Consider the following 24015-nt stretch of genomic DNA (forward strand, 5'->3'; position numbering starts at 1 on the left):
GGAGTCATCTGAATAGGAGACAAAATCGCCCCACAGCAAGGAGAGTGAAGATGCTGCCTGAGGATGTCTAGGCCCATTTTGTAAATGGGTTCACGTGAGGGGAAGCCGCTGCCTCAGACCGTGGATTTTGGGTGCCCTTTACGGCAGCAGTGGGGAGATGAGAAAGTTGGCTCATGGGGCACAATCCACTGGGCAAGCCCCAGTGAAATGAAGGGGAGCCCTGCAAGAATGTGATGGTGCTTTGGTATAGCTCCCTTTCAGAGTGTGTGTGTGTGCGCACACGTGCACAAGACCATCATGGCGGATTAGTGTGTAATGGGATTGTCATTTATTTCCTACCTCACACATGTCAGTGTTTGCTCTGGCCCTGGTGGGGGCGCTGCAGAATCAGCCATCTGACTCAACACCAGAAGAACTTAATCAAATAGGGATGACAGGAGATGGAAGTTTACAGTTGATTGATGAATTAAAATTAACGTCATTGGGTTCTGGTGGCAGACACCCAAGAATTATTGAAATGATTGCTAATCTCTTAATAAAATATACCACATGTCACTAAAATCGGTCTCCTTTCCAAGATGATTGGAAAGTAGTCAACATTTTGCTGCTGTTTTTTTTCGAAAGGGGGCAAGCAAGAAATTAACAAGCCACTTAGCCTAAGGTCTGCCTCTGGTAAATTGAGGGAATACGTTGTTAATGATAGATGTATGGAGCACATTGAAGAAGTAATTCTTGCTTACTATCAGCATGACTTCTTTAATGGGAAGTCCTGCCTGACCTGCCGCCTTTAGATCTTTTGAGAGTGTCTACAACTCCATGTAAGCTATCAGCCTTGACGCCTATATGAAGATTTCGTCTTTTTCAGAGGAAGTATGCCACTGGGTACCAGTTGCTGGGGTGTAACAGCAAGGGAGTCTGTTGGGATTTTTTGTCTGCTTTAGGCGATGTTGGTGGACTTTTTGGAGGCATCTTGCTGGTCACTGATGGAAAATAGATACGGGACTAGATGGACCTCTAGTCGCATCTCTCATGTTTGTACATCAGCCTTGCATTTAAGGACTAACCTGGCTGGTGTAAGCAACCAGAAATTGTATGCTGGCAAGCAAGTGGTTTGGCAGAGAAGGGGTGGAGGCCTCTGTCCCTCCTCCATACCCAGCATAGAAACCAGGTGGGCTTCCCAAAGAGAGGAGCTTCTTCCTCTGTGCCCAGCATTGAAATATGAGGTGACCCACTGCAGGAGAGATGGAGCCCGCCCCCAGCAGACTACTACTACCGGTACTACTACTACTATTTATTTATTATTATTATTTTGTAGGCTACTAGCTTTCATAGGATTATTTACAACATTCTCTTTCATTCTCTATTTTCTCTGGGGTAGGAATCACCAGTGATTCTATTAGGCCCTTGTTGGACATCCGCACCAACCGAGTTGGTGCAGCGACTGGGGCAATGGAATGAAAGCTTGCCCGCAATATCTTTGCTGATCTTTATTTTTAAATAATAATCAAACAGCTGCAAAAAAACCCTTCTCACCATCTTTCTTCAACAGTACTCAACAGCATTCCCTAACAGTATTCTATAACCACACACTACACCACTTGATCAACTGAAGAAGTGTGCATGCACACAAAAGCTCATACCAAAATAAAAAACTTAGTTGGTCTTTAAGGTGCTGCTGGAAGGAATTTTTTAATTTTGTTTCAACTTAAATACAGTTTTCAAATAATCAATTACCCTATCACATTGCTGCATTCGGTGCAGTAGGTAAGCGCCCTCTGCTAATTAGTTAAATTGTTAAGATACCTCAGCATAGCTGCCAAGTTTTCCCTTTTCTCGCGAGGAAGCCTATTCAGCATAAGGGAAAATCCCTGTAAAAAAGGGATAACTTGGCAGCTATGTACCTCAGGTGTGCTGAATTGTCAAAAGCTCACAGATGTGCTGCCATGCAGGTTATAATTCCAAACACCTCTGAGTAGCACCATTGATCACATTAATATCAAGAAAACCTAACAGCCCTAGTGTGCTAAATCAGTACAATGCTCATTTTTAAATCTTAACCCAATTAAGATGCATTCTGGAGAGGTGGACAAAAATATGCTTGAGAAACGCTTTCAGCTTCCTGCATCTCGCTGAGGGGAATTATTGCTCAAGTTCTGAGAACCTTAGTTCTAGGACAAACTTTTCCTTCCCAGCACTTGTGTAAGCCATTGCCTCTCATGTCACTTATGGTATTTTTCCTGTTGCTTCACATCTGCTGTCACAAGGACGTGTGCTCTTTTGTCCTTAAGCACTGGCAGCCTACCCTGTCAAGAAATGAATTTGGAAACCAAATTTGGAAATGACTCAAGATGCCCCAGGAATAATAATGTGAAGTTAGTTTCATGCAAGAGATCATGGCTTCAGGTTTGTTGTGTCCTCATCTCTTGGGTCCAGGAAATAGAGTGGAAGATCCTGAAAGCCCCAGTTTCTAGAACCATAGTGATGGGGTAATCCTAGAAAGTAAAGTTACCCAATAATAAAAAATTTCCACAGTAGTTCATTAACTTTTCTAGGGTCAAAGTAAAAGGCACAAAATAGCAAACAAGGTTTTTAGTCGTCATCTGATTGGCTAAGTCTGCTTAGGGTCTTTGTCTTAAGAGGGAACATAAGATGAAGAAACATACTTAATTTAATTAGGTTGTCCTAGATGCTGTTCAGATATCACGTTACATTTAGGGATGCTGGGATGAAGAAACAAGCGATAGCCTATACCCCATTTTCGAAAAGATTAAAACCATCAATTATCCAGGACTGTCTCCAGCCTTGGCTCCTTCACCAATGTAATTTAGGTGAGGGATGTGCGTGAGAATTGTTACACAAGGGCCTCAGGCATCGCCTGGGGTTCTCAATGCATCCATTCTCCTTAGCTGCTGAACTGATGTGACAGGCTCCCTGGGTAGCAGCTGGTACACATGTGTGCCACCCCTTTCTACCCTTTCCTAAGCACTCTGGGAATCCGTGTGCTTCTGATGCAATAGTCAGCAAGTTGAATGGAGCCATGTCAGTGAAGCAGTTCTTGCTTTGGCTCTTCCTGATGTTGCATGGGCCCCACAGAATCTGCCAATACAAGAGTAGAACCTACTAGCTATACATTGTATGTGGAAGTTCTTTGTGTAGGGAAGATGAAAATCCCAAAGACTCTGTAGACACTGGTAGTGCATGCCTGAGTAAATTTGCATTGGAATAGCTCTTAAGAGGCTGCATGATTTGTACAGCATCAGATGTGTCATTGCTGCACTGACTAGAGAGATCACTTAGTGCTCTGCCAACTTTATTGACCCAATGACTTTGAACGGATTCCAGAAATGTTATTCAGGTGCATTCTCTGTTCTTCCACCTTGGGTCTCCAGATGTAAGGGTCTCCAATTCAACACTCAAACCATTATACCACAATGACTCTCAATCCCAAGTTTGATAGGGCCTTTCACAAAGCCATGCAAATGTATTATTATTATTATTTATGCCACTTAGATACCACAGATGCCTTCTGTTTCAACTTTAAAATGCTTTTCTATTCTGTCAGACTTGCACAGTCAATTAAAAACACATACAGTAATTCCACAGTAGTTAGCCAATTTCTTATTTTAACATTTTCATATGGCTTTTATTTTATGGTTTATATCCAATTGTTGTAAACTGCTCTGATACTTTTCCGTGAATGCTGATACATAAATATTTTTGGAAATATTAAATAAATGTGCCAAACAGGTTTCTAAGAGGCCTGAGACAGCTCAGTCGGTAGAGCATGAGCCTCTTGATCTCGGACGTGGGCAAAAGGTTCCTGCATTACAGGGGGTTGGACTAGAGGACCCTCGTGGTCCCTTCCAACTCTACAATTCTGTGATTCTATTGAGTGTTTCCCGGACAATGTGCAAACTTTTGTGTGCATACAGGTTCCTGCGTTATGCAGGTGGTAGACAGAAATGGAATACTTTGACTTTACCTGACAGTAAGCTCCTATGCTACATGGTTTGCCACGAGGACCTGGAAATTGTGGGAATGTATGTTTGTGTGTAAGAGAGAGAGAGGTCTCTCCATGTGCAACTGGGGTGTCAGTGGAGCTCTTGTAGGTATCACCGCACTGTCCCTTTCTTGCCAGCTTCGTACTCTTGGCCCTCCAGGCACTGACAACACCCAAGTTCATTACTGTATATAGAAGCTTGTTTGAGTCTTTGAAGTGGGGATGGTGGGTGGGAGAGCCAGCAGGCATGAAAGGCAGGGAAATGATTGCTGTGCATTGCCAGGGGCATGGAGGACTAATATGTTCTGCAGTGAACTCGAAGCTTCGCATGTCGGCATGGGGAGCCGTCTGTGCAAAACAGCCCCCATGCAGAGGGAAACGGAAAGCCAGCCACAGACTGTGCTGGCACTGAAAGAGTCTCTTTGAAGCCATATGTCGCCAGGATTTACCCGTATATTACGGCGTATAAGACGACCCCCGACTTTTGAGAAGGTTTTCCTGGGTTAAAAAGTACTGTAGTCTTATACACAGGAATATACAGTATTTTTCGTTATGGGAGCTGCCTTGCACCCGCGTCTTCTGCTGTGGAGCTGAGGTGTTGGTACAAGAGGCTGACTGTGCCACGCTGGGAAGGCTCGAGACCTGATTGGTTTATAGAAACAGCACAGTGAGGTAGCAAAAATGTACTCTGCCCTGTGCTACTTGAGACAGAAGGTGGAAGGTCACATGTTTGAACTTTCTCATTGATCATATTAACAAGGGTACATCTATGGGATGCACTGCCACAAGTTGTGATGGCCCAGGCTTCAACAGCTTTAAAGCAAGATCAGGATGATTTATAGCGGACAGACCTATCAATGGCTGTTGGCCATAATGGCCAAACGAAACCTCCAATTCCAGGAGCAGTGTATCTCAGAATACCAATTGTGGGAGACAGTCAGCAGAGGAGGACTGTTGTTCCTTTCATGACCTGCTTGTGGGCTTGATGGAGGCACAATTGCAACCGGGATGCTTAAATAAATAGATCTGACCTGATCCAGCTTAGTTTTCCTTGTGTCACAGAGAAGACTAGGATAGAATCCTCCCCGTCATCTGATTTTCCATGTGCAAGGACTCTGGGACGGTTGCTTTTAAAATGGAATATTCAACCACAAATTCCCACTGTCTGGAGTGGTACAAACAAGATTTTCCCACTGCAGGGTGGGTGGATCCAGCCTGAATTGGTTTGTGTCCACTAGGAAGTAGAGAATAGTGGTTAGAGCAGTGCAAGCGGAGACCCAAGACATCTCTGCTGATGCTATGAGGAGGAGTCAGAATTTAGGATCTTTAGGTTTGCTCCTTCATTCTGAGAAATGGGTATGTGGCTGCAGTTATTCATTCTCTATATAATTCATTACACTGCTAGTACTGGGTTCTTTTGTTCACTGTGATTGGAAAGCATTTATGAGCATGTGAAGGAAAACAGCTGGAAGCAGGAAACAGCCAGGAGCACCTGGGAGGAGGAAGAGGGGAACGGCAGCCAGAAGAAAAGCACAGGAAGCAGATAAAGCTGCCTAGGTGGCAGCTGTCACAGACAAAGAAAGATTACTCATCAGAAAAGTGTGGCTCTAAACCAGAGCTCAACGATGCACAGATGTTGCAATTCAGCTCACTTGAGTTGAATTGGCTGTTATAAGGCAGTAGAAAACATGATTTGCCTGGGTAAGGACCTAGATTAAGATTCACTGGTGATAATTTTGTGGAAGAGACCTGATAAAAACACCTGTTTGAAACCCAGGAGTGGATCAACAGGACTGAATTAGATTAACTATGTGCAGAAACTAATGTATAGAAGGACTAGGGTGCCTTCACAAAGGCAGTTCATTCCATTTGCCCGACATTTCCCAATCTGTTAACTTCCACATTATGTTTGAGCTTTCATACAACATAAAAGCCAGTTTTTGAAAAACTCATGGAACATACCGTGGTCCATGTTATTTGATTCCAGGAGAAGAAAATGTTTGCAGGCCATTAGCCTGGAAAATCACAGTACAGTAGTAAATTTTCTCCTGCTGCTGTGACAAACTGGTCTCCCACAACCAGGAGAGGCATGAAAAGGACGGAGGAGAAGTTAGCTTTGTGCAGGCGCAGTCTCAAATTGCTTGGGGAAAGCCCTGGAGAGGCTTACTGTGATAGAAGCTGGTTCACTTTTGTCACAGGCAGAACAGCAGCCACAGGTATTTCCCCATCTCTGCTGCTATCCCATTTGGATTAACTACAATTCTTTTCCCCTTTGATCTGGCTGGCCCACCCTCTAAATCAGAGGTGGGCAGATTTCAGGTTTCTACTTCATCTTACACTAGACCTTCCAAGATCTACCAACCAGAGTCAAGTGCAAAAGTCATACGGTCAGCATTAAAGAACATTGCACTGAGCCTAGGAATCTGCTTTCTGACCCAGAACAGAGCTGAGTTCCCAGCCCTTTTGCCTGGTTAGGTTTCTTCACTTCAGCAGCCTACTCGACAACGTGGGAAATGCCAGTTTGTTGCCGCTGTCACTGTTGAAACAATTTGCAACCTACTGCAAATCATCCAAAGATCCACCAGTGACCTGTCTTGGTTAATTGACTAACACTAAAAATGCAATGTTTTGTCACTCGTAGACAAAACGCCAGGAGCACCCACCCCATTCTCATTTCCCGTAAAGGAGTTTTATCGGCGAGGTGCAGCTGTGTTTTGTTGTCTTCTCGTTTTTAGTAAATAGTGTTGAATTTTGGGTTTGTTTGTTTTTATAAAGTGCTTAGAGATGTTTTATTACATTAAGCGGCATACAATACTTTATTAATACATAATGCTGCTGTTTGTACAGCATGGTTTCTGCCCAGTCGCACATATTTCTAATCACTGCAGGGTAGGAAAATACAGTACCACCAGGGCTCAAGTTTTACATTGGCCACCCATTCATTTAATGCCAGGCCAGTAAACCTGCTGACACGCATAGACTGGTAAGTTTTGATGAAACCATTGGGCGCAAGCCTGAAAACTAATTTAGTTTAATTTTTAAAAGAATTGCTTTTGCTTGCTTTGGAAGCAATTTGTTCTCCTTCATTGTGGTATTTTTTAATTTTGAAAGCTGCTTGCTTTTGAAGATAGCCAAATGAAGCTGACACAGTCACCACATCAAAGAACATCCATGGCAGCCAGACCCAGATCCACTGATAGTGATTCCATTTGCAATCTTGCTTCAAAATCCAGAAACCACCCGGGACAGCAAAATTTTTACGACTAGAACTGAAGCAACCTCTTATCCAGAAGGTGCAGCCCTTGAAAAGTCTCCAAGAAAGCCTGGAAACTGATCTCAGATTATGCCGTGCAGCTGCTTAGTATGGCCAATGTGGTATATTTTGCACTGGAGAGAAACCTGTTTGTCAATGCCTGGCTATTAAAGCTTTGGAGATTTGGGGTTGAGCTGAGTCCCATGGACATGGTATCTGAATGAAGAACTAAAGAAGGGACAAGATGCAGAGCTCCAATTAGGGTGGCTGCTTCCACATCAGCCCGCCACAAAAAAAGAGGCAATGCATCATCAAAAAGGGAGGATTTGCATTACATTTGCACCTGCTGATTTCTACATATAACCTACCTCACAAGCTTGGTTTGTAGATTAGATGGGAGGGGGAGAATATCCCTGCATGCCAACCTAGAGCACCTTGGAAGAAAGGTGAGATGTAAATGTAATAGAGATCTACTACTAGCATTGAAGGGGGTTGGGCTAGATAACCCATTGGGTCCCTTCCAACTCTAAAATTTTATGATTTAATTGAGCACGCTGCTTTATGAGAGTGAGGCGTAGGCAGCTTGCACCCTCCACGAGCGACGCCTCAACACCTTCCATATGGGCCCCGTTAGGAAGATTTTGGGCATTGCATGGCAGGATGGAGTCTCAAACAAAGATGTGCTCTCCCAGGCCCACATTCCTAGCATGTCTGCACTCCTGTCTCGGTGAAGTCTACACTGGTTCGGTCATGTCCACAGAATGGAAGGTGGCAGGATCTCCCAAGGACGTGCTCTACGGGGAGCTGGCTTTCGGCAACAGGCCAATTGGCAGACCAACTCTGTGTTATAAAGACGTCCGCAAATGAGATGCGAAGGCTGGCAGTATCAACTGTCCCTTGCAGATGACTGCAGTCCTTGGAGACAGACAGGTTGTATATCCACAGCAGTGACCAGAGGAGGAATGACCACTGGGAGGAGTGCAGAGAAGAAGAAACGCCAGGGTGCATCTGCAGCAACACAACCGGACGCCATCCTCTGCCTCGGCTGCAAAAAAACCAAACATGTCTTGTCCAAATCGGTATTTGCTGGTCCTGTAACTCCCAGCACTTTGACTTCTCCGTTGTCTCCTGAGACAGATAGATGCCAAATTCAATACCAATGCTGATATTTTTCTAACCATAGTGGGGAAAATGCTGACCTGTGTGTTCCTTGCTCCATCTGCTGTCCAGTTAGTAACAGTGAGTGGGCAACTTCAAGTTCTTCCCTTCTCCCGCACGGCTCTTCCTTTTTATATTCTTTTATCTTTAAAGCGGACTTGGGCGCATGGCTCCCCTAGTCTCAATCCAGCTGTACCTGTCCACAATCCCCGAATGAGGACGCACCTCTCTGCCAACATCAAAAGACTCCTAGTTCGACTGCCTCCTCATCTGGTGGTTCAGTGTTTTGTCAAGAAGCAGTGGGAAGTCTTAATCTGTCATACTTAATTCGTGTTGCCTTAGTTACCTGTCCTTGAGTGCTTGGAGATGGGGTTAGCTATGGGTCTCAAAATGAATGAACGGGGTGAGGACCAATGGGTGTCTGGGAGTACATCTGCTTCTGTCCTGAAGCCTTGCTCACTTGATAGGCAGGGACATTATGGCTGCATTTATCCCACTTAAGTTCAGTATTGCTATCATTTGATATTAAAATACAAGTAACAAAATTTGAAAGTGTCTGTCCCATGTCTCTTCTTCTGAAAAACAAATGCATGCTGTATGTTTTGTGGTTGATGTGCACTCATTAGAAAGGATTAGGTGGTTTGCAGGTTGGGTTGGGTATTTAAAATGATGTTTGTTTAAGCAGATAAGAAACTGGAAAGTCGAGGTGAACGAAATTATGGGAGGCATCTTTCAATCAAAGAGACAAGTAAAGTGCAGTATATGCCATATATGATGTTTGCTTCTCAGGTAATTATTAAGGCCACCTCATGAGAAGAGAAGAATCCTTGGAAAAGACCCTGATGTTGGGAAAGATTGAGGGCACAAGGAGAAAGGGACGACAGAGGACGAGATGGTTGGACAGTGTTCTCAAAGCTACCAACATGAGTTTGACCAAACTGCGGGAGGCAGTGCAAGACAGGAGTGCCTGGCGTGCTATGGTCCATGGGGTCACGAAGAGTCAGACACGACTAAACGACTAAACAACAACATAAATGGACCGTCCAAAAAAGCATACTGCAAGGATGGATTTCTTGCTTACATGTGCAATAAGAGAAAACCGTATTTCAACAGAGCAATCATATTTTCTCATATCCTTTGCTATTCTACTTTGGCGTGTTAGCTTTTCGGCAGAAATGACTTGTGAAATTCGTGCAAGCCAACCTGAGATATCAGCTGCAAGTGGCTTCCAGCAGGCCACAGTTTCTAAACTGACTGCAGTCAGAATCATTAAAATGAACTCTTTTGAAAAGTACTGTCCTGCAGGTTATTGAAGATTGATAGCAGGGCTCATAAAGCATCAGGGTGTGATTTGTTGGACAGCCTGCAGGGTGATGCTACAGAACTCGTGCACAGAGAACACAGCCCTGCACTTTTTAGGAGTCACACAGAAGATGGAATTTCAGCAGCTGGAGCCACTGTATTAATAGTGTTACAAAAGTCGTGTGCCACCTCCACTCTCTGCAAGATCCCAGGGGTCCGAGTTCCTTTGAAGAACTGAGACACGGTGGAGACTGTCGTAGCTTTAAGAAATATGGTTTACTGTATTCACTTATTCACACCTTCAGTCTGCATGGAGGGAGTCCAGATCTTACAGCATGGTCCTTTCAAGAGGGGCTTGTCCCCCCCCCCACAGCAGTGCAGCCATGTGCAGTCCAAGGCATCTCTCCCAGCCAGCCTGCCCAAGATGGACCTAAGCCTGCCTTCTTCCTTCTTCCCAGCACACCTTACTAAAGACTCTCCTGTCACTTCAAATACATAGCCCATCACCTTGGCAACATCCATCTCCCCAGGCCAAAGGATTTCTCTCAAATGCCCCATCAACACCTTTTGTCACGTTAACAGATTTGCTCTTCGGATAAACCAGCCAGGCTGGCTTGCATAAGCCAGTCTAGGGATTCCTTGCCTGGCACAGCTCTGCAGCTTGCACTTTCATCCATATCGCATTAAATAAAAATCCTAATATTTATTTATTTCAAGGGTTTAGGGGGTCCTCTACCCCCCCAATCTGTAACAATAGCTTACTAGGCATCATGTCTAATAGCCAAAAAGCAGTAAGGTGAGCGTCACACTTCCAGGTGAACATTTCCAGATTGCCACCTCTTCTGGCTCTACGACAGATTGCGCTATGTGCCACCAGCACACAGAATCCCCCTGCCATTTGCTGCTAGCCCAGACAGGCTAGCTGATCAATAAGGACAGCAAAGCAGCCATAGCTCGGGCTAGTCAGTGCCTCTTTTATGATGGTTGGTGGTTCCAGTACCACTGTTGAGACACCGCTTCTGTGCTATTGCAAAGTAGCAAGAGCCAGCTTTTAAAATTCCCTGCACATCAGGTGTCCCTACTGATCAGGAGCAGCAGCTGAGAGGAGGAAACAGCTCCCAGCTTTACTTCGAGAGCTTACTTTGTTTGCCCTACATCCATGAGGACTACGGACACAGGAACAGATTGCTTTAAAAATCGAAGGTGAGATTCTCGGCATTGCTGTAAGTTACCTGAAACCAGGGGTATCTTCTGATTTCTAGATATCCAAGCCATGAGAACCTTTAGTCCTCATTCAATGTCCGCTGTTCCCAAAGTCTGCCTGACTTGTCACCGTCATCCCCAATCTTCTGGACAGAGAGGCAAGTGTATGAGGCTGAGTCACTCTGCAGGATTCATCCTGGCCTCCTTAGCCAGTAGGGTGTGCTTTAAGCCCTTAGTCACCAATGCACCTTCCATGGTGCTAGTGGGAAAAGCCAAGAGAAGGAGCTGGGAAGTAGCCAGCCTCATCATACAAGGCGCTAAGCTCAAGGGATGGAGGAGTGGATTTTGGAGTTCTGATAGGCAAGGACCATACATGGTTTCCCTCCAAAAATGGTGTGAAGAGAAACATTGTGTGATGTGGGAGAGAAGTGGTAGCCACCAACTCAGAAAAGAACAGTGTGAAATTGATAACCAGCTTGGATGGCTTTAAAAGCTTTGGTTGGCATCCAACTATCATGGGAGACCATCGAAGAGTGTGCCTTTGGGGGTGAAGTCCAAACTGTTGGAAAGTTACAGCACCTGCTGTGGCTGTAGAGGCCGATAATGGAGAAACATGTTTTGTTGCAGCTGGGGCAGATGAAGGCGTCTAGTTGTGCGGCCACAGGTGCACTGTGATGTTTCCCCCCTCTGCGCTCCTCCCACTGGTCATTCCTCCTCTGGTCACTGCTGTGGATGCACAACCTGACTGATTGTCTCCAAGGACTGCAGTCGTCTGCAAGAGATTCCCACACAACAGGGTAGATGTTGCCAGCCTTCATGCCTCATTTGCAGACATCTCTGTAATGCAGAGCTGGTCTGCCAATGAGCCTGGTGCCAGAAGCCAGCTCCCTATAGAGCACGTCCTTCAAGACCCCACCCTCTTCCATTCTGTGGACATGGCCAAGCCAGCATAAATGTCACTCAGACAGGAGTGGGGACATGCTGGGAATGTGCGCCTGGGAGAGCACAACTTTGAGACTCCCGCCTTGCCATGTGATGCAGGAGACAGGATTGCAAATTCATAGAAAAAAGGGCAATCACAAAATCATAGAATTGCAGAGTTGGAAGGGACCCTGAAAGTCACCTGCACTACAGGGGTCTCAGCTAAAGCATCCAAGAGAGATGACCGCCCAACTTCTGCTTTAAAACCTTCAAGGAAGGAGAGTTCACCACTTCCTGAGCTAGTCCATTCCACTGTTGAGCAGCTCTTACCATCAGAAAGTTCTTCTTGATGTTTAGTTGGAATCTCCATTCTTGTAAGGAGCGGGGACCCACTGCTCCCCACCAACAGCATCCTCTGTGCCCTCCTCCTAAGAACATTAGAACACGAGAAGCGCCTGCTGGATCAGGCCAATGGCCCATGTAGTCCAGCTTCCTATTCTCATAGCAGCCAACCAGATGCCTGCAGGCAGAACCTGAGCGCAAGAGCACTCTCCTAGCAGCTGTTTTCCAGCATCTGGTATTCAGAAGCTCCACTGCCGCAGCCTCTTCCTCATCTGACAGCAAGAGACACCCCAGTCCAGAGCCAATCAGGATTGAAGGACTCTTGAGAAAAGTGAGGATGACAAACAGGCCTGGGGGGGGGGAGCTGACTACATTTGCCCCATGCTGGCCAGGAGTCCCCACTAGGGGCCTGCCAGACTTAGCACTCTGTGCCTCCCAACCAACCAGGGACTCCTGCCCTGGGCCTCAGGCAAGCTCTGCACGGGCCTGATGACAAATACTACACTGTGCGGGCCTTGAGTCAAATGTGTAACTCCCACACATAGTTGTAAACTTGAATCAGTACAACCTTGGAGAGTATGCTTGCCAACTGAGCTTACCAAATGGAATAGAACCCAGGTCTTCAACCTGCCAGATTTTCGTCTGCCATAGTTGAAGACTTGGGCAGTGTTGGCACCTCTCATCCCATCCCTTGGCCTTTGTCCCAGAGAGGTTTCAAAACACAAGGAGGACCCGTTTTGAGGGTTAGATTGCAGCTCATCCACAGAGCTCTTTTTGACTTGAGAGTTAGCCAGTGATTTCAGCTTGTTTGAAATGTCCATCTTGCTGAAACAAAGTTGGTCTGTCTCTGCTCAGCGCCTGAAAAGGAGACCCACCGTGGAAATGTGACTTCCCTGATGGGAGTAAAGTGAGAGATATATCCACTATAAATTAAAATGAAAGCAGGTTTTCTGGAAAACTTTGGATCAGAAAAATATCCATGGTCCTGAACTAAACTGGGATCTGACTTCCGTGGCTTCTGTTTCCACTGCTGGAGGCAAGGCACTTCTCTGCTGTCCAGTTTCTGGGAATCACAAGAGCACTTGCTCTCAGGTCCTGCTTGCTGGCTTCCTATAGACATCTGGTTGTCCACTGATGAGTACAGGATGGCAGACTAGTGCAATTTATTTTTACATTGTTATAGGTTTGGCAGGGGTCAGTCTGGATGATACCTGTGGGTCCCTTTCAGACCTGTGATCCTATCACTGTGAGGTTAGAATCTGCAAGATAAAACAGGGCAAACCAGTCTGATTCTGAAAGCTGGGAAGACAGAGGTATGTTTTGTTTTGCTCTGTGCTGGACTCAGAGAGAGATGTGTTTTGGGGCTTCCCTTGAACCCTAATGGGGAAACAAAAACTGTTGGGGTGCTCCTGCTGTGCACCCCTCCATCCCGTGAGAAGGTTGTATACATGTGTAAACAAAGCCAAATATCCTAAGGACACCACAGTCTCCATCAATGTTTATTCCAAAGAAACTGAAGCCCTGGGACCACTGGAGTTTCTTGCCACTTGGAGATTGGAGTGAGTACAACAATATGATTGTGCCAATGCTGATTTGTGGTGTTTCTTTTTCCTGTATTTATTTTTATTACATTTCTGTACTGCCCTCCATCCAAGGATCAAGGGGCAGTTGACAATATAAAAACACATAGTCACAAACGAAAACAACACCCCCTTAACGTACACACATGTGCAGCTTTAAAAGCCATAGATTGTTTAATTAGCCAAAAGCCTGGGAGAAGAGGAATGTTTTTGCCAGGCGCCAAAAGATAAGTAACAAAGACGCCAGGCAAGCCTTCCTGGGAAGAGCATTCCCATTGCCAAATTTTAACTAAAATTCATTCATTGTGTAACTAATTAAATTTTATGGGAAACCGCAGTTTTTAAAAAATGGGATTTTTTTCCACTGAAAAATATAGCGGCCAAAAATATTGTGGAAAATTTTCCAAATTGGGTGGAGAGGGGATGTACCCCACATCATTGGTTTCATCTGCTATTTGAGATACATTATCAATCACCATGATCCTCTGATATTCTGGCTCGGTCAAAATTTATATAACAGAAATGTAAATTACTTATCTCTTGACAGGTTGGAGCACGTGCAGCCACAGAGAGATGGTGCTGTTTTATTTTGGAGTTGTCTGGGTTCATTTCTGAATCTCGTGCATCTCTTATCTGAGGGAACTGCCCTAATTCACTGGCAATAAGATGGAGGGGAAGAAAGAGGAATCACACTTGGCATCCAGGAAACGCCTTGAACAGCTTTGAAGGCCGTACGCCCAATTTCCAGGTGAAAGGGGAAGTGGTTGCCTCATTGCTCAGCCTGTGAGCTTCTCATAGCCATCTCATCTGGCTACCCTGTGGTTGGAGGACCGGGGACCATGGGTGTTAACTGCTGTAGCAATGATAAAAGTTTTAAAACGCAGCAAAATCTGGTCAATTTGCATTTGCATCCTGGGAAATGTAATGTGGGATTATTGAGAGAACGCCTGTGAGGTGCATTTCTTCGCTTAATGCATTAGCTGCCTTATTGAGCACCCTGCCACAAGATAAGGGGACAGCAACAAGTTTAGAAGGCATTGTTGTGGTTGTTTAAAGGTAAAGGGACCCCTGACCATTAGGTCCAGTCGTGACCAACTGGGGTTGCGCGCTTATCTCGCATTATTGGCCGAGGGAGCCATCGTATAGCTTCCAGGTCATGTGGCCAGCATGACAAAGCCGCTTCTGGCAAACCAGAGCAGCACATGGAAACGCCGTTTACCTTCCCGCTGTAGCGGTTCCTATTTATCTAGTTGCACTTTGACGTGCTTTCGAACTGCTAGGTTGGCAGGAGCTGGGACCAAGCAACGGGAGCTCATCCCGTCACAGGGATTCGAACCGCCAACCTTCTGATCGGCAAGCCCTAGGCTCAGTGGTTTAACCACAGCGCCACCTGGGTCGTTTAGTCGTGTCCAACTCTTTGTGACCCCATGGACCATAGCACGCCAGGCACTGTCTTCCACTGCCTCCCGCAGTTTGGTCAAACTCATGTTGATAGCTTCGAGAACACTGTCTAACCATTAGAAGGCATTAGAACACAAAAAGGATTGGGTAAACTTGTGGAAGGGGATAGAGATCTACAGCTGATGTTCAACCTCAGTAGCAGCAGCAGCAGCAACTGCTGCTGCAGTCCACTTCCTAGTCCTGCTCAGCAGGTTTGGCTGCACAGAAGCTGCTTTTGGTGAGCCAGAGGTGTGGCATCCGTAATCTTTTGGTTGCCTTACCTTGATCATATCTCTGGTTTCTGGTCAGTTGGCACTTCAATCAGGAGACCGAAGAGAGCAAGCGACATGGCTTGCACCACCTCCTGCCTCCCTACAAGCTGGAAGCTGCAAAGATCAGCTGCAAGAAATGTTTCTGCAGCTCTTTCCAGAGGGGTAGACGTATTAATCTGTTGCAGCAGTTTTGTAGCACCTTCAGGATTGGCAGTTTCGTTAAGCTTTTTTGTGGAGTGAAAAGCTTCTGCCAGAATTACATTTTGGTGCTGCAACTCTCTGTGGATTTTGCAGCAGTAACTCAAGAGCGACTCCTCCCATGCTGAGCATTTAACTCTGCTAGAATCTTGTGTTTCTGCTTATAGTGCAATCCAAACCAAGGATCCTACTGAATGAGAGTTTGGAGGTGTTGCCAGTATAACTCCCTCATCCCCACTTAAGCTGCCCAAACTTAAGCTGGCCTGTCCCCAAAAGGAGCATGGTAGGACTGGGCAAGGAGATTTACAGCTATGCCAAACCTCTTCCAGCTCAGTCATGGGATCTGGCAAGCTGGCACAATTTACACTGAAGTGTGGCATAAGTGAAATTCTTTCAAGGCTTGTTTTCCCTTCAGCAGGCTTGGGATGACTCAAGTCAGCAGTATATCCTTGCCCCGAATTGAATCTGGAATAAGGGTAACTTAAACCAGCATTATGTTCCACCAGCTTCCTGGATTTAGGATTGCTCTGCCTGATGCAGAAACAGACCCAGTAAGGCAATGCCTTTGGAACAGCCTGTGTTTAAAATTCTAAAGCGTTGCCAGGTTACACAGAACTCTTCTGCAGAGTGAAGCAGGAAAGCCAAGCTACATTCCTCTGCCAAGCTAATATTTATACCCTACCCAATTCTTGTAAAGCTATGGTTTTCCCAGTAGTGATGTATGGAAGTGAGAGCTGGACCATAAAGAAGGCTGATTGCCAAAGAATTGATGTTTTTAAATTATGGTGCTGGAGAAAAGTCCCATGGACTGCAAGAAGATCAAATCTATCCATCCTGAAGGAAATCAGCCCTGAGTGCTCACCGGAAGGACAGATCTTGAAGCTGAGGCTCCAATACTTTGGCCATCTCATGAGAAGACTCCCTGGAAAAGACCCTGATGCTGGGAAAGACTGAGGGCACAAGGAGAAGGGTACGACAGAGGACGAGATGGTTGGACAGTGTTCTCGAAGCCACCATCATGAGTCTGACCAAACTGTGGGAGGCAGTGGAAGACACGAGTGCCTGACGTGCTCTGGTCCATAGGGTCACAAAGAGTCGGACACGACTAAACGACTAAACAACAACAACAATTCTTGAACACACTGTTTGCATGAGTGTAAGTCACTTGCAGAAGCAGGTCACCAGAGGTGGACATTGCCCCTGCCACGTGCCTTCATCTTAGGTGACAAATAAAAATACAATTAATTCTGCTTTGTGTGAAACACCCCTTATTATTCAATAGTTTAATTAAGATTTAATCAGGCATCTATCTATGTTGTCAGTTTGTGCAACTTGGCTAATAAATGTAAATGTACCATCAAAGGACTCTTGTTCCAATAATGGGGCATTCCGGCTTTGCTTCCTGACTGGTGCTAGTTTCAAGTGGGATTTCACCCTGCAGCAGGCAATTTGAGCCGCTAAATTAGTTCATTGGAAGGACTTGCACAACAAAAGATTGGGCTTTTTGTTTCAATAAAGGATGGCGCTGGAAAGTGTGAGACAACCCCTTGCTTTTGTGAAATGTTGCTGAGCTGTCCCAGAAACAAATTGGGAGCGACGGCTCACAAAGCATCTAAGACTGCCTAATTTCCCAGAAAACAAAGCTCCCTTTGCCCTTTTAAATTTAAACCCAAACTCCTAGTCATAAAAACTGTTAATTAAAATGGAAGTAATCTGGGTGTGGACTTTTTCTCACCGTTTTAAGCCTTGGTATCCCTTTGGGGCTTGTCAGGGTGCCGACTTTGCTAGTAGTAGATAGCTGATATATGCATGATATGAAATGAAGCCGTGAGAGGGTCTGCACCTTGAGGTAGTAGGGGCTGTAACATGATACAAAACTTTAATCCTCCCGTTTGTTTGTTTGTTTAAAAACACAGCAGGCTTTAGAAATCTTTAAGATCAGGAGGAAAAACTTTGGTGCTAGCAATGCAGCGGTTTGATTTCACCCTCAGGAGGCACACTCCATTATCTCTAGAGAAAAGATGGGTGCCAACAACACCGTGTAGCACACTCTCTGATGTGCTAGCATTACTAGGGAATATTTGGATTTAGGGAGAAAGTATGGGTCAGCAGCAATTGGAGAATGCCACATGAATGAGGAGGAATGAGAGGAAGCAGGAGAGATTCACAGGCCACATTAAGCTGAGGTGTGGATGGGTCTTTATGCTCAATTGCAGAGGGTCAACACCACCGCTTTGGAACTAGGAGTATAAAGATTAATTAGATCTGTCCGGGAGCAAATACAGCATGACTATTAGCCATTGATAGACCTATGGCAGGCATAGGCAAACTTCGGCCCTCCAGATGTTTTGGGACTACAATTCCCATCATCTCTGACCACTGGTCCTGTTAGCTAGGAATCATGGGAGTTGTAGTCCCAAAACATCTGGAGGACAAAGTTTGCCTATGCCTGACTTACGCACTATAAAACTGGTCAAATCTTAGCAGTTAAGAAAATGAAGCCACCCTGTTGTCTGAAAACAGTTAAACACACACTCCTGCCATAAAGAGGAGGTGGTCAAATAATTTATAAGATTTTATTGGAAAAAACCCATCATGTACTCATGTGACAAATCCGCCAATAATTATTGGCTCGTGTCATTCTTAACAATGAAGCAACTGGCATGCAGATGGGCTGCTCAGTGAGCTCGGCTACATGAGCGAGGGGTCAGCTGCTAACTCTACAGGGGGAAACGATCTGCACTGCTTTGACCAAATTTGTGTGGGGGGGGGGGGAGCTTTTGGAGTGCACCAGGTTCAGTCCAAGTCTGTTACAATCCCATGAAGCGCTGTGCCGACTGCCGACTGAAACACTCCCACGTTACTGAGCTGAAATGCTCGATAACATGGAAGCAGCAGAACTGGGGGGGGGGGGATCTGCTGCCACAGTCCCAAACTCCCTGGAAATCAATGCTCCTTAAATCCCTGAAAACTGCTGCTGCTACTAAGGGCACACCCCTGTGAATATGTAGAGCAGTTTCTGAGGGGTGTTGCTGTTTTTAGGTGCCACTTCAAAGCTGCCAGGGATCTTTGGTGGGCTGAATGAGGCCCACGATCCACCACCCCTCCATCCTACACGATTGCTCCTTCAAAATACACAAGTAACCTTTTTGCACTTTGGTGCACTCGTGCAAAGCTTATTGCACTTGCAGAACACGGAACACTCTAAGGCCTGGCTCGTTTGCTTTCTGGAGAAGTGCTTGTTCCACCCACCCGAAGACAAACCCATCATCAGTGGTAACGTTGCAGCCAATCTTGAGCCCCCATGGCATGCACATCGAGTCAGGATTCCCCCCCCCCCCACAGGGGTTTTCCGCACTTACGCTGAACAACATCCATACCAGTTCCCAGCCACCCCACAGTTCTATGCAGATTTTACCTTCCTGAATAATCTGGAGCCACCTACAAGACTGGCATGTGGCAGGCCGTTATGTGCACTTTTCTCATCGCTGTTCAAACAACACAGCTTGCACAGCACATATGGGGTCAGGGCTTTCAAGACATTTCACACCTGGGGATGCTCCTCCCTTTAACAGCCTGGCCACTGAATGCAGCTGAAGGCGTTTCTGAGTCAGTGGTTTGACACCCACACACCTTCCTTCTCCAGCAGTGTTGCACGCTCAGCCTCCTTTTCAAATTCTAATCTTTTCCCTGCCGCCAGTTTGGAGTGGCAGGAGTAATTGTTCAAATGAGCTTTTGGAATCTTTGCAACCTGCAACCACCTTCTCTTCTGTGTGCCAAGACTCACACCCACAGCCTCTCATCATCGCAGGTGTGCTGCGTTCCAGCTGCAAGCCTTTGCAAATTCCTCCAAACTGCCCCGTAAGACACAAGTCTCGGTAATTCCAAGGGAGCACTCCCCCCCGGATGATATCTAACTGGGAAAGTAGCTGAAAACTGAATCCCTGTGACTGGGAGCTGATAGCCGTTTACGAGCTGGGTGCTGGGCGACCTCCTCCTTCCGATCCTCGGAGTGCCTTCTCTTCCTGGCACCATTCTCCTTCATGGCTTTCCAGCCTTGCCCTGTGGTCACTCAGCCTGCGGCCGTCAACAGATGCCTCCCGTCTCCATACAGGGATTGGAAGTCGGGATTGTGGGACTGCAGCTCGGACCAAACGATATGTGAGTGTTGCTGGGGACTGACCATGCTGGGGGCAGGCAGGAGGGTACCCTGGGCATGGCAGCTTCACTCCCCATCTTGCAGCAAAGCCACCCTACTGCTGCCTGACACCTCTTAGGTGCAGGGCTCAAGCCTACCTCAAAGGCATGTCTTTCCCCAATGGAGGCCCTGTTCTTTCGTACCCGTTTGCTGATTTACAGGTATTCAGATCAAAGGCGCTCGGCTTCAGGGTCCATAGCACAGTGTTAGCAATGCAGAAAATTGTCCGGGGCTCAACCTGGCAATCTCCATGTCAAATTGAAGCCCTCCTCTCTGCCCCCTCCCCCAGGTTTCTGCGGGATCTTCTGCCTTCCCTGCCTCACTTGCAAGGTGGGTGCGGAGTACGGCGAATGCTTCTGCGTCCCCTTCCTGCCGGGGGCTCTTGTGGCCATGCGGACGGGCCTGCGAGAACAGCTGCGCATCAAGGTACCCGTCCCCTGGGAAAGTTCCAGCAGATGATTGCCAGGAGGCGCAAAAGCGAGCTCTCCGGTTGGCACACGGGAGTTATAGCCAGGGTGAAGAAGGGAGGTGCAGGCAGGCAAGGAGACAATGATCCAAGCTCTGCAGCCTTTCGCACGATGGACGCCAGAGCTCTCTCCCACCACAGCAGCTGTTGCAGCAGCCCACTTTCTTTGTTGGGCTGCAGCCTGTCGTCTGGTGGAGTCAAGGAATGAGCCCTTGCCACTGGTCAGATGTAAGCTCGCAGCTCTTCCTCTTGACCGCGACATACAAAAGTCCAATGGGGAGAAAAGGGAAAGGTTGCCGGATTGGTGCAGTTTGGCCAGAGGACAGAGTTTGGGGGAGACGCAGGCTGCTATGCAGATCCAGGGGGCCTCATCTTGAGAGCACATCCTATCAGTAGACAGTTCCCATCATGCCATCCCTGCTATTTGTCGGAACTGGTTTGAGGAAGGTGCTGAGAATTCTGCCGAAAACCCCTCTACGGAACAAAAGATGGAATGACTGTTAGATTGGGTTTAAAGCAGGCAATCTACACAGGCTATTTTCAGTCTTTAATCTGGGGGCAGTGGGGAGGCGCTTGGAGGGAGGAACGAAGACAAGGCTTCCCCCGACTGATGGTCCTCTCCTCTTCCACAGGGCTGCGTGTGCTGCGATTGGTGTGCTTTCTGCTGCTGCTGCCCCTGCGCTCTGTGCCAGATGGCACGAGAGCTGAAGAGCCCATGTTGTTAGTCTCATCCTGAGCTGGACGCTCTGGAACCCCCTTGCTGGTTGGCCCCGTTCCCTACTGCGTTGGGGGTGCTGTGGGGCTCAGGTGCCTGGAATGAACTGAACCAAACCACTCAAGAAAGCTTTGCATCTGAATTGCAAAGTGCTGCCAAGTTGGTTTCCAGCTGACTGGTGAAGCGCAGGCATAGGAGAACTGCAAGCTTTGGACTGTCGTGGCTTGTGGCTCTCATTGGACTTCAGGTGTTGCTTCACTAAGGACAGTCACAACCATCTTTTCCAGTGTGTGTGTGTGGGGGGGGGAAGAGCCACATCACCTTCTCTCCCCTGTGTGCACATAGGAAGTTGCTGGCGTTGTAAATAAATGGGGGGGGGGGGTTACAGCTCTCCTCCTGCAATCGGTTTGGCAGCAAAGGATCTCGATTCTTCAGCTTCCAGGGGTTGGGTCCAGGAGCTGCATACACAAAAGGCAGTTGACTCAGTACTGTGATGAAACATCCCTGGGAAGTGAAGCTGCGGTTCTCAAAATGCTGAGCAAAACGGAAGGGCCAGTTGACTTCAGTCACAGAATTGTAGAGTTGGAAGGGAACCCAAGGCTCATCTAGTCCAACCCCCTGCAATGCAGGAATCAAGGGGCTAAAGCTTTTCCTAGGCTGTGCCATTTGAAGCCGCGTGACACGTGCAAAAAGGCTTGGCACAAGCCCTTCTCCTTGGTGCCCTAGCATTGTAGTTACAGTGAGTGTTTCTCAAACCTTAACCCCAACTCCCCCCCCCAATAGTCTGAAGTGGTACAATACATGAAAAGCTTCTATACGCCATCTCTTCAGCAACCTGGAGTGCAGGCTGGGGGCTGATGGGAGTTGTAGTCCAACAACATCCAGATGGCACCAGGTTTGGCAACGGCCCATTCAGCACTTGATTGTGTCGACCCCACAAAACCGCCTCCAGCTCAGCTATTTTGCCAAGGAAGGCAACAGTGTCAGGGAAACTCTATTACCTTCTGAGGGCTTTTGGTGTCTGTGTGCAGGGGGGGTGGGGTGGGTGGGCAGGCAGTGGTGGCCAAAGGCCTGTAACAAAAGTAGGTGGGCGGGAAGGGGTTAGAACACACAAAAAGGAAAACGACACTGAGAAAAATCAGAGAGGGGATGTCAAATCCCCTCTGCAAACAAACACATGGAGTTTCCTTCCGACAAACCTGTCCCTGACTTTTAATGCAAAAGAAGAATTGGGCTGGTAGCCACTTGCTGGCCACTCCCTCCTGTGCAGCTGCGCAAGGAAGACGGGGAGGGAGCTGGCGCTAGAGAGGACCCCTCCCTTCCTACACCAACACTTTGGAGCTGCAGGAGTACAGCAGCGCCCTCTGGTGTCAACGTCTGTGTTCCATGACATGATAACTGGAGATGCTTTCCTTGCCTTTCACCCTCAAAGGTGCTTCTCCTGTGCACCCCTTCTAGGCCACCTCCCTGAGGCGAAGAGTGGGCGGCACAAGCAACAACTCCCCTTCCGAAGCCTGGCAGGGCTCCCCCGGCAGCTCAGAGGGACATGCTCGTGAGGTTCTCGTGGCTGAGGAGTCCTTTGCGGGAGCTGCTGACTCCGTGGCTGCTGCTGCAGTAGTCCTGGAGATTGTGGCGCAGGGTGACAAGGGCAGAGCCCAGGCAGGCACGGTTGGGGGCCTGCAGTCCTCCAGGCAGCTGGAAGAGGACCGTGGCCACCCCGGCCATCCCATCGTCCGTCGGCTCCAGGGTGATGGGTCCCACCCGAAAGCTGGAGTATGAGTAGCCCATCAGGTGGGAGAGGAAGGGCTCGGAGCGCCGGAAGTGGGCCACAGGGTAGGGCACCTCGTGGTATGGCTTCAGCCGGCTGGGCTGGGCAGCGGCCAGCGCCGGGTGCTTGTGGGGGCGCGCGGGGAGGAAGACCAGCTCGGCCGCAGCCCCCAGCGCATCTGGCTCAAAATAGATGGTCACTTTAGCAAAAGGTCGGCTGGCCATCTTGGTCATCTCCTGCAGGTGTCGCCGCTGCTCATGCCTCAGGTCCAGGAACTGCTTGACCTTCCAGAGCAGGACACAGACGGAGAGGAAGAGGAAGAAGCAGGAGAAAAAGACGGAGAAGAAGACGAAGAGGTCGATGTGGGCCTGGTCTTGGCGGAAGAAGAGCAGCCCCTGGGACTCAGTGACGTTGGGGCTGGTGCCCCCGATGCCCAGTAGGATGACGTAGAAACGGCTGGATTTCAGGGCGTGGATCTCGTGCGGGTAGGTGATGACCACTCGGTCGCGGACAGCTCGCACAACCAGAACCGCTTGCTGCTCCCGCACAGTGATGTAGGTGATGAGCCCGTGGGTCTGCGCTTCTCGCACGGCTGGAGAGGGCTGGCTCCCGTTGCCGAGGCCGCTGCGCCCACCCGCTTCTTCCCCCGGCGGCACGACACGCACCGAGTGGAAGCCCGTGGCCCGGTCCACGTCCACCACAAACATCTCATAGGAGGTGGAGATGTAGACATCCACCCCGCCAAAGGTCACATCGATGGTGATGCGGATGTCAACGTTGGTGAACTTGGGCTGGACGCCGAAGAAGACAGAGCGGCCGAGCAGCAGGTTCTTGATGTTGGGTTCATGGAAGCAGTTGAGCTGCGACGTAGGGTCAAAGCAGCTCTCTTGGTCCACAATGATCAGCCGGTAGCACTGGTGGCCGCCCACTGGGTTGCCATGGAAAAACTCACGGCACTTGGCGCACTGTTGGGGGCAAGGGGGAAAAGGCAGGTCAGTTTAGTGGGATTGGGGCATCACGCAAGCTGTCTCAGGCCCATCCTACCCAAATTCTTCACTCTATGAAAGGGGTGCAAATTAAACGACTCTGCACTGTTGCTTCTTATACCAAAATCTTCACCACTTTGCTAAATTGACTTTGCTTCTCCCAGTCAAAGGGTGGCACCAGGGCCGTCTTAAACGCCCCTGCCGCTGTGGTGC

At 47.9% G+C, this 24015-nt stretch overlaps 2 protein-coding genes across 2 annotated transcripts in view; one reads left to right on the forward strand and one right to left on the reverse strand.

Annotated features, from left to right (window-relative positions):
• The first annotated feature begins 18442 nt into the window (after positions 1–18442).
• Positions 18443–21105, forward strand: LOC118086094 (cornifelin). The gene is made up of 3 exons (XM_035117357.2): positions 18443–19830; positions 20157–20293; positions 20966–21105. Exons 1-3 carry the CDS (start codon positions 19713–19715, stop codon positions 21056–21058), a joined length of 348 nt encoding a protein of 115 aa, XP_034973248.2. The 5' UTR covers positions 18443–19712; the 3' UTR covers positions 21059–21105.
• Positions 20397–24015, reverse strand: part of MEGF8 (multiple EGF like domains 8) — a 54989-nt gene continuing 51370 nt past the window's right edge. The window contains exon 43 of the mRNA XM_035117353.2: positions 20397–23781. Coding sequence (XP_034973244.2) covers positions 22585–23781 — 1197 coding nt within the window. The 3' untranslated portion in view covers positions 20397–22584. The remainder of the gene's footprint in view (positions 23782–24015) is intronic.

The sequence above is a fragment of the Zootoca vivipara genome, chromosome 6 (genome assembly GCF_963506605.1).
Source record: "Zootoca vivipara chromosome 6, rZooViv1.1, whole genome shotgun sequence".
Classification (NCBI taxonomy): Eukaryota; Metazoa; Chordata; class Lepidosauria; order Squamata; family Lacertidae; genus Zootoca; species Zootoca vivipara.